Below are 13,552 nucleotides of genomic sequence, written 5' to 3'. Positions count from 1 at the left end.
CTAGACTGTACACACACACACACACACACGACATCACATCATTACTATTCATCGTTTATAGTCAGGGATACCTTATTGCATTATTGATTTTAAAGGGCTTTAGTATGTAGAGCAGAATGAGTAAGTCAACCCCCTGATATAATCTTCTAGCTCACACAACCCATCACTCCGTGTTTCTCTCACACTCTTTCTCACCCACTCAAGCAGTTCAGACAGTTCACGCGTGCGCACAAACACACACACACACACACACACACACCATTTCCACTTGCTTTGCGCTCTTGCACATCTCAACAGTGTAATCCCAGCAGCAGATCTGCCCTTTGCCCGCAGGCCCTTAGGGCTGAGCGGGGTGGCTGTGCTACGGGAGCTGGAGCGTGGGTAGGGGCGGGGCGGGCCGGCGGAGCACGCGTCGTTAACCCAGGCACTGTGCAACGCGTCGGCCTGCCTGACGTCGGCCTGCCTGACGTCGGCCCGCCTTGCCTACCTTTTTGGTTTTTCTTTTTGTTTGCCTTTGTTTGTTTTTTGTGAGTAAACAGTGCACAGCTCTTCTGTCCACCCGGCTCCACCCCACTCTGGCGCTTCACCCTTTACTCCGCACGCCCTCGGCGTCCGTTCGTGAAGGCCATGCCCCCTCGCTGCAACCCCTCCGCCCGGACACGGGACGGGACAGCTGCTTCCAATAAAGCCCGCCGCCGCCAGCTGCCCTCCGCCGAGCATCGGCAGGCCGTGAAGTGGCGCCGGCGAGGGCGCCGGTCACGTCGGTCGGGCGGGGGCGCGCGTGCGGATGAACCGGAACGATGCAGGGCCTAATTAGCTGCCATTGATGCTGGCTGAAGCATCTGTAGGGTTCCGTTCATGAAAGCAGAAAATCTCAGTCGGAGCAGCAGGACCAATCCAGGATGATTTCTCTCTCTCTCTCTCTCTCTCTCTCTCTCTCTCTCTCTCTCTTTCTCTTTCTCTTTCTCTTTCTCTTTCTCTTTCTCTTTGCTGGAACCTTCCCTGTCCTGGAGGAGCAGGATAAATGAGTGGGGCAGTAGAGGCCTTGCGTGTTGTTGATGGCTTGTGTGCTTCTCTTGTAAGAGTCCTTGCTTTCGATTTCCTTTACGCACACTCGGCTTTGTGAGCCGTATATCTTTGTGGCCACGGAGCAGGGGGGAGCCCAGCTCACCAGCGCAGGCAGCGGCACCGGGACGTCCTGCTGAGGCCCAGTGGGCCTGTCTTGCGCCGGAGGGCCGCTCCTCCGGGCCTGCATGCAGCCTTATTGCTTCTGTCTCTACAGTAACCACGCGTGTGCGTGGGAGCATATCTGTGGATTTTCTCATTCTTTTTGGGAAGTGCTGGGACTTCTTTTTTTTTTGTCTCTGTCACTTTGGTTTAAAAGGAAAGTTTCTTGGAGACAGAATGGGCGGAAATCTGTGTGGGTGGTGTCACCAATCTGGCTGTCTGCTGGCAAAATGTCCCAGTTTGGCATTCGCCACGGTCCGGGCCGGAGCTCAGACGCCAGGCACGCCAGGCAGGCTTAGTCAGGACGACTGCGAACAGACGGCCGCCACTCGCAGGCAGAAACTGCCCTCTCCACACACGTCTGGAAATCTTGCGCTCTGTGCCATTCAGGCAATTGCAATGCCAGTTAATGAGCTGTCCACGTACCGTGCTGGGATCCCGGCCTGACTGGGGCTTGGACCTTGTCCCATACGCAGTCAAGGTTTGGTCATCAAACCTAAATGCAGCACTGCCCTCGGCTAGTGGCCGGTGCCACTGTTTATGACCTCATACGCTTTCATATGTGACCTTAAATGGGAACTTTAGGGTTTACCAGTAACGGAGGACTTTCATCTTAAACACATGTCTGGTGTAATCCCACATCCAGCAGGAACTGTAGCCCCAGATCCGCCCATCCCTGGGCTGGGATGCAGCTACGGCTCCGCCCCTCTGTCGGGTGGAGGTAATCGCTGGCTCCTCCTCTTTATATGGTGGAGGACTATGGCAGACTGTGGTTAGCATATGCACTTAGCATATACAGAGCAAGGTTAGGGCCGACTTACTGGCGACATGGTTAACATGCTGGCCAGGGTAACAAAAATTAAGAGAAGGAGCGAAAAACGGCGTGAAAGAGAGAGAGAGAGCCTAACCATCAGTTCTCCCAGCTACCCCACACACGGTGGCGTCAGTGTGGAGGGGCGGCGGTGGAGGAGTGTGAGTCAGGAATCAGCCTGGGAGCTGGTAACACAAGCGTGGAGGAAACATCTCACGCATGCAGACGGAAACGCACACCCTTTTAAAATAAAACCGACGGCTGCGTGTGTATGCGTGCACGGGAAGCCACACATGCACCTGTTTCAGGACTTGTCTTGCCCCACTCTGTAGTCTGCGTGAGTTGATTTGGTGGTGAGGGAGGACTAGCACAGTTCAGTTAGACTGAAGTCTCTCCGCTGTCTGCTCTCTGTGAGGAGAGACACTTTAACTGATTCATTAATCCTAAGGGGAATCATTCTGCTGTTGCCGTGCGGCTACGGTTTATGACTGCTGTTGATGTGAAGAGCGTTCTTTCTTGCGTCTGTGTGTGTGTGTGTCTGTGTGTGTGTCTGTGTGTGTGTGTGTGCATAAATGGGTGTATGCAGGCTGGCGTGTTTGTTCTGGTGTGTTCACATGTATTACATTGTGGAGTAGTTATTTACTTATATGACTTATTGGCTCACCATTCGTTGAATAACAATTTATTATCTTAAACTAAACATTTTCCAAAGAACAGTTCTGATTTGGTGCATGAAAAGCGTCCTCAGGGCTGGGCTTCCTCCCTTCACGTGCCTCCTCAACACTAAGGAGCCACCAGCAGCGCGTTGCACGGCTGGCGCTCAAACCCAACTAATGGCTCACCCTTGAAGCACTTCGGAGCTGTGTGTTGCTTCGTGGACTACACTGTTCATTTCACCAAGAGAACTGAGAAAGAGAAAGAACCGCATATCATAGCAAAAAAACAGAAAAAGGAAAATACAGATTTCATTGTGACACCTGCCAATACCTAGAAAGGATTCTGAACAGTTCTTCAACATGGCATTAGCATATGGTCAAGTTTACATTCATTTGCCCAGTACCCCGTTAGCAATGCTAACCTGGGTGCAACCTTTGCATGTGAGTGCCTGTGTGTGTGTGAGTGCGCGCGTGTGTGCATGCATGTGTGTGTGTGCATGTGTGTGCGCGCACACGCTCGCAGTGTGAAATTCATGCCTGAGCCTTGGCGAGTGTGAGCGGTTGCTGATATTGGAGATTTCAGCTTCGCCTCTGTATCATGTCTGACCGCTCATGCTAACATGACTCCAGTTGGCCTCGCCATGGTAGTGCGCTTGTTTGTGTGTGTGTGTGTGTGTGTGTGTGTGTGTGTGTAAAAGCTGCAGAGCCAGCAGTCTCTCAAAGACAGCAATATCACTCTTCCCAATCTCCACTCCCTCTTTCATTTTCTCTCTCTCCTTCTCATTCCCGCCTAGCAAAGAAAGGCCTTTATGCCTCGTAACGACGTTGCGGCCGAGCCCTGGATGTGTCTGCAGTAAAATGTGTGGCATTTACGGTCTTGCCGTCCCGCTGTGATAAACATCTGTGGTCCGGCGTAGAGGTGTGTGCTATAAATCAGGCTGCACTACGGCTGGACGCTTTATTAGGTCTTTTACTTCCCTTAGTAGGCAGGACCACATATTTCACCTGCTTGTGCATAGCCAGTGTGTGTGCGTGCGCTGACTTCCTCCGGCGCTGCGGCATATGTCCCCGTCTCCCCTCCGGAGCGAGACGCCGGCCGGCTCGACGTCTCTGCTGGGGTCTTGCCCCTCCCCCACACACGGTTCCTTTAATCCAAGGAGTCCAGCGTGAAGGCACGGGCCCGTCGTGCTAAACACCTGCTCCTCCGCGCACTGCGCGCTAGCCGTTCCGACTCTCTCAAACACACACTCTCACACACGCACGCACAGACACACGCATCTCTGGCTGAGTCGCAGAGCAGTTCTCAACAGAGCCGTGTGCTCCAGCTCACAGCTGCGCTCCTCCACGGCTTCCTGCCTGCATGCTCGAGAGTCCCACCACCCTCCGCCCCTCCATCCGGACGCCATTGTGGCTCCAGCCGCTCGCAGCTGCGTGCGGTGAGCTCGCGAGCTGCCCATTCCCTCCGGCTTTGTTTCAGGTCTTTTTTTGGAGGAGAAACGTCTTCCTTACAAGATTCGGAGCTTTGTTCCCTCCCTGCCGTCTCCTCAGACTTTCCACCCGAGAGTTTCTGAAGCTGTTTTTCCTGATTTTGGAGCGTTTCTGCGAGGGAGCCGTCATGCCTGGAGCCTGCGGTTTGGCAGAATTCCCTACCACTTTCCGTAAATAGTGGTGTTTGGCCGATTCCTCGTGGAGCAGTCCGAGGCTTGGCAGAGGTTCTCCGTAGCGACCGTGTTCTGGAGCTGCTGGGCTGGTCTCCTGTTTGAAGGCCCGATACCTACATGCCAGAAGTCAAATCACCACTAGGACTTTTCTAGCCTAACAGTAGTCAATTGTGTGTTAAATCTTTTGTTTAATTTTAGTCTTGAACAAGATTTGAACAACATACCTGAAGCTTACGTTAGTGTCAACTCGCTGTTTGAGCTATGTTATTTACTGATCAGTTTCACACACTGCTCCATTTTCTCCCAGTTTTGGGTGTGTGAGTCTGCGTGTGTGCGTTAAGCTTTTCCTGAAGATACTACTGGTGCATTTGGACGTTGGCTGGGCTGAGCTGGTGTTGCTCTGGTAACTGCACACTTCTCTGTACTCTTTTTGTTCTGTGTTTTTGCTCACATTAACTTCTGTCTACAACCATGAGTTACCTGGCTTCTGTTTTACTTTACTGTACATCAAGGAGTTGCTTCTGTTGGGTCTGAGTGGCCAGGCACAGAGTGAGCTGAACCCTAAGTAAGTGTCTTAAGGCACTTACTACTAACTAACCTTGACTACTTGTAAGACTTCATACTTTCAACCTATTTCCATTAACCCATTAAGTTCATTTTCACACACCGTCACAAGGCAGTTTCTCTCGCCCATACACACACACACTATATGCACACAAACACACACACACTATATGCACACAAACACACACTATATGCACACACACACACACACACACACACACACTATATGCACACACACCCATCCGACTACTGATGGTTATTTTCTATTTCTGTCTGTCATTTTATTTTCTATTTTTTTGGACATTTTTATAGTCAGTTGAAGTGGTGTGGCCTGGGCAGTGTGTACATTACTTAAAAGGCAGCAAATGGAAATCTTGGCCTGCACACACACACACACACACACACACACACACACACACACACACATACATATATATGTGCACGTGCACACTCATAACCACATGCAGGCACTTATCATGGAAACTAGCAATAGGGACACAAACTGAAATCACTACCAAGGGTTAGCAGATCATTATGTCATGCGTGTGCCTACACACACACACGTTTTGAGGCTTTATAAGTGCAAGATGTTCATGCCTGAAACATGAGCAACACTGGCGCTCTCTCTCTCTCTCTGTTGTGTGTGTCTCTCTCTCTCTCTCTCGCTCTCTTCTGCCTATTCATTTCTTGTATCTTGATGCTTGGCTTGGTGATTATGGGACTTCTGCTGGATGAGGGTCTGGTACTGGATCTGGTACTGGTACTGGGTCTGGGTCTGGTACTGGTACTAGTACTGGGTCTGGGTCTGGTACTGGGTCTGGGTGTAGCATTGCCTAATCTGAGGGATTGTTTGAGGTGGCAAACATTTATTTACCCTTGTGTGTGGCACTGATTGGGACAACTGTAGTAGACACAAACACTCCAAACACTACTGCAGGAGACGCACATCCAAACACTACTACAGGAGACACACGTCCAAACACTACTACAGGAGACACACGTCCAAACACTACTGCAGGAGACGCACGTCCAAACACTACTGCAGGAGACGCACGTCCAAACACTACTGCAGGAGACGCACGTCCAAACACTACTACAGGAGACACACGTCCAAACACTACTACAGGAGACACACGTCCAAACACTACTGCAGGAGACGCACGTCCAAACACTACTGCAGGAGACGCACGTCCAAACACTACTGCAGGAGACGCACGTCCAAACACTACTGCAGGAGACGCACGTCCAAACACCTAACAGAACAGTGCCTGCCATCAACACTCAAAACATTTAGTGTGAGAGGAGCCATTCATCACAAAAACAATCCCATCTCTCTCAGATACACACCCACATACATATATGCCCACAAAAACATAGATGTACGCGCACGCACACACACACACACACACACACACACACACACGCGCGCTCATCCCACAGCCTCTAACCACTAGCAGTTCTCTAAGCCAGCAGAGATGGAGGTCAGAGATTTAGTGACATGCTCAGAGCAGCTCAGCCTTCAGACTCCTGACTGGACTGGATCCCAAGAGGTTACAGTAATCCCTCCCTCCCTCTCTCTCTCTCTCTCTCGCTCTCTCTCTCTCTCTGCCCTGTCACTGAATCTAGGCCTTGCGTCTCAGAAAGAGGCCGTGTCACTCTGCTCTAGCGTCTAGGTTTGTTCTGTGTCTCTGGAGGACCGGGTGCAGTGTGCCCCCGTGTCTCACTGCCATCTGCTTCCTGGCGGCCTAAAAACAGCCTCGTCCCCGCACGGGGCTGGCCAGCCCCCTGTTCCTCTCCTCCACCCTGCTCCTCTCCTCCACCCTGCTCCTCTCCTCCACCCGCCTCCTCTCCTCCACCCTGCTCCTCTCCTCCACCCTGCTCCTCTCCTCCACCCGCCTCCTCTCCTCCACCCTGCTCCTCTCCTCCACCCGCCCTCTCCTCCACCCACCCTCTCCTCCACCCTGCTCCTCTCCTCCACCCGCCCTCTCCTCCACCCTGCTCCTCTCCTCCACCCGCCCTCTCCTCCACCCGCCCTCTCCTCCACCCTGCTCCTCTCCTCCACCCGTCCTCTCCTCCACCCGCCCTCTCCTCCACCCGCCCTCTCCTCCACCCGCCCTCTCCTCCACCCTGCTCCTCTCCTCCACCTGCCCTCTCCTCCACCCGCCCTCTCCTCCACCCTGCTCCTCTCCTCCACCCTGCTCCTCTCCTCCACCCGCCCTCTCTTCCACCCTGCTCCTCTCCTCCACCCTGCTCCTCTCCTCCACCCACCCTCTCCTCCACCCGCCCTCTCCTCAAGCACAGACAGGCAGCACCTGGAGTGATTGTTCACTTATTAGTGGCTGATTCAGACATGCTGATTATTCAGACCTGCGTGCCTGATTCTGCGGGCTGCAAGATAAGAAACGGAGCAAGGAGATGGATGCATGGATGCATGGGTGCATGGATGGATGCATGGATGCATGGATGGATGGATGGATGGATGGAAGCATGGAGAGCCATAAACAGTGTGTGAGGGAGAAAGAATGTGTGTGTATGTGAGTGAGAGAAAGCCAGACAGAGAGCCAGAAAGAGACATATTATAAATATGCTAATATATTTAGTGTTGTTAATTTCTCCACTTTACAGCAATTAATTTTCTGAGGATTGTTATTTCCACAGATCATGTCAATCTCAAACCCTGTATGCTTTGGCAAGATTGTGCTTGATACCGTCATGAGAGAGAGCAGGAGTGTGTGTGCGCTGTGTGCAGGGTCGTGGGCTCTCATCCTAAGACTACAGCACCTGTTTTTTGGTCATTAGAATGATGGCGGGGCCGTCGACGCCACATAAACGGAATGTTTGTTAGGATTCGCCACTTAAGCTCCTTGGTGGGTTGGTTTTCCAGACTGGGATCTCGGTGCTGCTTCTGCCCCGACACTCCCAGATGCCCCAGAGGGGCCTGAGCTGTAAAACTGCATGTCACGAGCTGGCAGATTCTAACTGTGTGTGTGTGTGTGTGTGTGTGTGTGTTTCTCCACCAGAGGGCCGTTCAGCGTGGTGAGAAGATGCATGAACAGAGAGACGGGCCAGCAGTTTGCTGTCAAGATTGTGGATGTGGCCAAGTTCACCTCCAGTCCGGGTCTCAGCACAGAGGGTAAGACGCACCTTTACTTTACTGAGACTCTTATTCCTTAAAGAAGAGTGTGAGACACACACAAACACACACACACACACACACACACACACACACACACACTTATTCCTTACATCAGAGGGTGAGACAAGCGCACCCTTATTCCTTACAAGAGGAAAGAGTTCTGTCTGTGTTTTGAGGTGGTGCGAGTTGCTGATAGTTTTGATGTTTTTAAGAAGGAGTGTAAAGTTTTATGTTTAGACGGAGAATAATACACAGCATAGTTCACCGCATAGCTGCGCGTGTGTGCGTACGTGAGTGAAAATTTAGTACCCTGCTCTGTTATATATGTGTGGGGGCTTGGAGCACTGTGGTGTTCAACAGCCCAGGAGGTGGCATAGCACTGGGGCTGAGCTGAGCTCTTCAGAGAGGCAGTGAGGAGAGTTGACTGAGCTGCAGAGGGAGAGCTCCAGTTGGAGAGATCTCTGGAGAGATGAGACCTCCAGAGCAGAGAGGTTGGAGAGACAGACCTCCAGTACCCGGCTGTTTGGAGCACGCTGCATATATGGTCAAAGCAGGCTGGATTTAATGGCTCTCCAGAAAGCATTTAAGAGCAGTGGAGGGTGTGCGTGTGTCTGTGTGTGTGTGTGCATGTTTGTGCGCGTATGTGTATGTGTGTGTGTGTGTGTGTGTGTGTGTGTGTGTGTGTGTGTGTGAGAAAGGAACCACACGAAATGGAGGCACTAGTGGAAATGAGAGGGTGTTTGTGTTAGTCCGCACTGTTATATTGGTCTCTGCAGTGGTAATAAATGAGCACACCAGTAAATCACCGTTTATGTGCTTTAAACATCCAGCATCCAGACCAATCACAGATATCATGTTGAGTGTTTCGTGCACATTGAACAGAAACACACGATCTTACAAGCCAAATTTTCGCTGAAAACAATTCAGGCCAGTCTTTAATCATGCCACATAGCTAGCCATATTTCACACACAGTGCATGCAATTATTAGAGCTATATGATATTTTACAGCCTGTGTGTGTGTGTGTGTGTGTGTGTGTGTGTGTGCGTGCGCACCATGCCTCCGTGCTGTTAATTCCACTCTGCTGTGAGCTTGGTCATCTATCATAGCGGCACGCTCGCTCCATGCTGACAGGCAGGTCCTGTCATTGAGGGCGGGGCTTGCTCTCTTAACTGGGTTAGATGGCCTCACCAGTGTCTGTTGAAGCTGAATCCTGCTTCTCCAGATACGCATGTAAACGTGCTGATTGCTGGAGCCACGCTGCTGAGGCACTGAGAGGAGACCTGAGTGTTCATGGTTTTAAGTTTAGAAAACACCTTTCATGTGTCCCTGATTGCTAATTAGCATGCGTTAGGTGCAAGGGTGTGCCCGACGTGGAAGTGGCACGGAAGTTATGGGAGAGGCTAAAGCTGAAGGGGGAAAACCGAAGCCAACAGTGCAGAGATTCTCACACCGGACAGAACCCCACAAAAGGCAGGAGACGCACAGGTCTGGAGATGGTGAACAGAGTCCATGCCAGTCCTCTGCCTTTCAGCAGTTGGGACTCGCACTGTTATCGGCCTGCAGGTGCGCGCGGCTACACCTGAACATGGCTCGTGGTTTTGTCATATTTCAGTAATTCAGTAATGCGTTTTCAGTAATGCGCTTGTTTCTTCGTTTACATTATGGTCCAATCTTCCATAGTTTTCCTTTAACATGTATCCCCGTGCGGTGTAAGCTGCCGGTGGCTGGACTGTATCAGAGTGCTCAGTCCTTTGTTACGGCGTTACAGGCTGTCTGTGTATTTAAATCTCACATTCCTACAGGTGGTCTTCCTCGTTGTGAGCATTCCGAGGCGGGTCCCTGGGTCTGCTTCACTGGAGGGCGGGGCCGTGGCCGGGTTATTTTCCCTCTGCTTAGTCACAGAGGCTACGGGCTGCTCCTGCTGGTATCCTCACCGTCTCCAGGGCTGAGTGAAGCATTCAGAACCTTCTGATCCCTCCCCTGCGGCCCGGCTCCGCCGCGCCACACAGACACAGAGCCCCTTTCATGCTCCTAACCTCTCCCTGGCCCCCAGCGTTCGCCATGCGCTTCTGCGTGCCGCGCGGGATTACGCCCGGAGCGCCGCTCGGGTCACAGTGCAGCCGCACTGGCCTCACAGACCCAGAAGGACACAGGGACATACAGCTGTGTAGGGCAAACCTCTGTCCCTGTTTAGCAGAATAGTCGCCCATGAAAGATCTTAGCTAAGTGCCCAGATCCTCACTGCCACAGAGGTTCAGATGTGTTCTTTCGCTGTAACATGTGCTTTTCAAAGTCGTTCTGTTCACAGGATTTTCTACAGAGAGGAATCCTTCCAAAGAGAAGGAGATAAATTTGTTATTATAACTGAAAGATTCAAAGACTCGTTCGTGTTTGTTCAAATGTAAGGGCATAGCTGAATCAAAGCGTTTACATTTACTGCACTTAGCAGAGCCTCTGATCCAGAGTGATTTAACATCTCGACCTGGATAACCATGCACACGCTCACTGAGAAAAGAACCCGTGACTTCGGAGCTGATAGAACATCGCTCCCCACAAGACTACACTGCACAAAGCCATGAAAGAGTATTACGTTTTTGTGTTTTTTGCTTTTTTCTGCCATTGATGCTTGATAATTCCTGGGTCTTTCATCTGCTCGAAAGCAGACCACCCTGGGTAGCTCCATCTGACCTGCACGTCTCTTGTGACGGTGCTTCCTCCACATGCTCGTACACTTCGTGCGTATCCGTATCCATGCATATTTCACGACTTCCTGCTGCGTTGTGCCGGTGTTAAAGTTTGAACAGGCGCACACGGCTTAAATATTTAACCTTCATCATCCTTCCCCTGTAGCTGTCTCGCTCTCTTCTGTCTTTGCCGTTGTTTCCATCGGTCTTCGTTAGCAGGCGGTCTGAATCGTTCGGAATTATTAGCGGCAGTGGCTTTGTCTGTTTGGTGGGGCTAAGACACTCTGTGTGCCACTAACCTCACTAAGGGGGCCTCAGAAGTGCTGCATGCACCGAGTGAGCTCCCAGGAGCCCGCGAGAACGCGTTTATAAGCGTGCGTGCATAGCTGCCCCCTAGACTGAGAGACTCTTTTTGTACGTTTACTTCGATAGTGAATCCATCCTATTTGTTGTGCATCCACCACTGCAGTGATTTCTGTTGAATGGAGCTTTTATTGCAATGCTTGATGGAGGCTCTTCAGGCCCCCAGCGAGCAGGAGGGCCCTCCTCTGGATTCAAGCCTGGCTCGGGCAGCTGGATCAGCTCGTCCGCCTGCATCCTGCAGAAGTGGAAGCGTTCCGGCGGAGAGGTTTTTTCGTCGTGGCTGTAATCCTAGGTGGAGTTCAACACGCCAGCGCAGACGAGTGCGAGCACGGGGGTGAGAAACACGCCAGGAAGCTCAAATTCAGCGAAGTGAAGTGAAACCGAGCCCCTGCCGCGTAACCAGAGCAAGCAGTGGCTGTTTTGCCACTGTTCTCACTTCTCCACCGCATGCCTGCGCAAGGGTTGGCCATCTCTTCACCTGACCTCCGGGAAACAGCCCCCTTCCCACACGGTGACGAAGCTTCTCACAGCAGGCCAGCTTCCCCCTGAGCTTCCGGTCACAAGCACCAGGCAACAGTCCTGCCTGTCGATCCACCACCCTGCGCCCTACCTGGTCGTGCTTGACACCACTTACAAATCTGATCCTCCATGCTTTAATTGACAAAACAAGTTTTAACAGCAAGGTCTTTCTGCTCCAAATTTTTCAAATACGCAGAGAGTGGAGTTAAAGCGCAGAATCCATAGCCTGGGCCCTTGCGCTACATTCATCAGGGCAAATTGACAGAAAATGTCTGCTGAAATGTAGCATTCTTCATCAGGAAAGAGCTGGTTTCTTTCTTTACACATAAGCGCTGCACTCGCTGTTCCCAGAATAATGTTTTCACCCTCAGCTTGTATGTTATCTGTGACGCTGCTGTATGTAGTCTGCACCTCCCTTTACACATATGCCATCTTCAGATTTCATACTGGCTCACGTTGAGTAATATACCAGATGCCAGGCGTGTTTTCCAGTCGTCCTGTGGGTTGAACAGTGAGTATGTGCTGTGAGCGGCGGGTGCCTCCGCGTGCAGCCCAGAGAGAGAGCTGTTAGCAGAGCGTCAGGCCTTGCTGTTATATGCCTGTGAGCCCAGCAGAGCTGCACCCTGCTTCCCCAGTCCAGCGCATGAACGCTGCAGTGCCTCTGGTGCTGTCAGAAGAGACTGGGCTGCCACTGCGCAGTCTGGGCTTTTGGCTGGTGCTCCGCAGAGGAACCCGTTCAGACCCAGCAGGTATTCAGCATCGTGCTGAGCTCCGAATTGCACTCATCTCTGGTTCCAAATATCTCCCAGCACACAGAACCGCTGGTTCCAGATATCTCCCAGCACACAGAACCGCTGGTTCCAAATATCTCCCAGCACACAGAACCGCTACCTAGAAAGACACAGTGTCAGCACGCGTGGCGCCACTTGTTGTGTGCAAGTGAGAAGGAGCCACATGTCAGCCTGCGGTCAGCCGATCTTGTGCTCCTCTCCGGATCCGCGAGTAGCGCAAGTGCGTCGGCACGCCGCTCTAGATCGGCACTTCACGTCTCAGGTCAGACAGCTGTCGGCTGAGCACGGCAAAGTCCTCTTTCAAAAAAGTGGATCTTCTTTCCCCGAACGGAAAGTCGGTGAGCTGACTTCCCTTTCGCTCTGTGTCCCTTATCATTCCACTTCCCCTGTCACAGCAGAGGCCATCGCACTGCGGTTATGTGACGTAAACGACTCTCTCGTGCGTACCGAAAGTCATAGACATGCACTCACCAGCCCGGAGTAAACCTGTGGGCCCCGCTCCAGCACTGCAGGCCAGCCTCTCTGCCCAAGGGCTGCTGGTTAAGGCTTCATCTGCTCCCTGAACAGAGGCGGCTCCCGAGCCCCAGAGTTCACAACCCACAGTCTGCAGAACTGTGTGTCCCCTCCTACAGCTCGGAGGAGCTGGACATTGCGGTCATGTAGAACTTAAGACTAATTACGTAGCAAACCACGAAATGTAATAAAAGTATGCGCTTGATAAAAAGGTACTAAAACACAATAATATAGTAATTTGCCTAATAACATAATATCCTTTTGCCAGTTATTGAGAATGATTAACCATTTACAAGTTAATCATTTGTAATACCATATAACATTATTGGGAATTTATGTACTGGTGACACTTTATTTTGAATGGTAATTTCTAGATTAATCTGATTAAACAGACTTGAAACGATTAAACAGACTCGTAATGAAAGATTAAACAGACTTGTAATGAAAATAACATATCAATTATGTAGCAATAATGAGGCATCTGAATGCATTCAGTAGATTAGCCAGAGATTAAGTGTTCTCATTAACTGTGTAAATAAGATCTGTCTATAATCTGCTGATATAAATATATAAATATCAATAGTACATCTTCAAGATATTTACTTTAGTGTATTCAGACGCTTCA

General features: G+C 51.2%; 1 protein-coding gene across 19 annotated transcripts in view; it reads left to right on the top strand.

Moving 5' to 3' along the window:
- The window catches only part of caska (calcium/calmodulin-dependent serine protein kinase a), a 101,442-nt gene that overhangs the window by 34,434 nt on the left and 53,456 nt on the right, over window positions 1-13,552 (top strand). For 18 of the 19 annotated variants that reach the window (XM_027005229.3, XM_035522770.2, XM_081720498.1 and 15 more), the window contains exon 2: window positions 7,940-8,052. In XM_027005229.3, the coding sequence (XP_026861030.2) occupies window positions 7,940-8,052 (113 nt within the window). Of the gene's footprint in view, window positions 1-4,739; window positions 4,759-7,939; window positions 8,053-13,552 lie in introns of those variants that run through there. The other variant, XM_081720497.1, reaches the window with a different exon arrangement.

The sequence above is a fragment of the Electrophorus electricus genome, chromosome 9, assembly GCF_041902795.1.
Source record: "Electrophorus electricus isolate QZ-2024a chromosome 9, ASM4190279v1, whole genome shotgun sequence".
Lineage (NCBI taxonomy): Eukaryota > Metazoa > Chordata > Actinopteri > Gymnotiformes > Gymnotidae > Electrophorus > Electrophorus electricus.
Note: the sequence above shows the minus strand (reverse complement) of the source record. Positions and strands in the feature narration are given on the sequence as shown.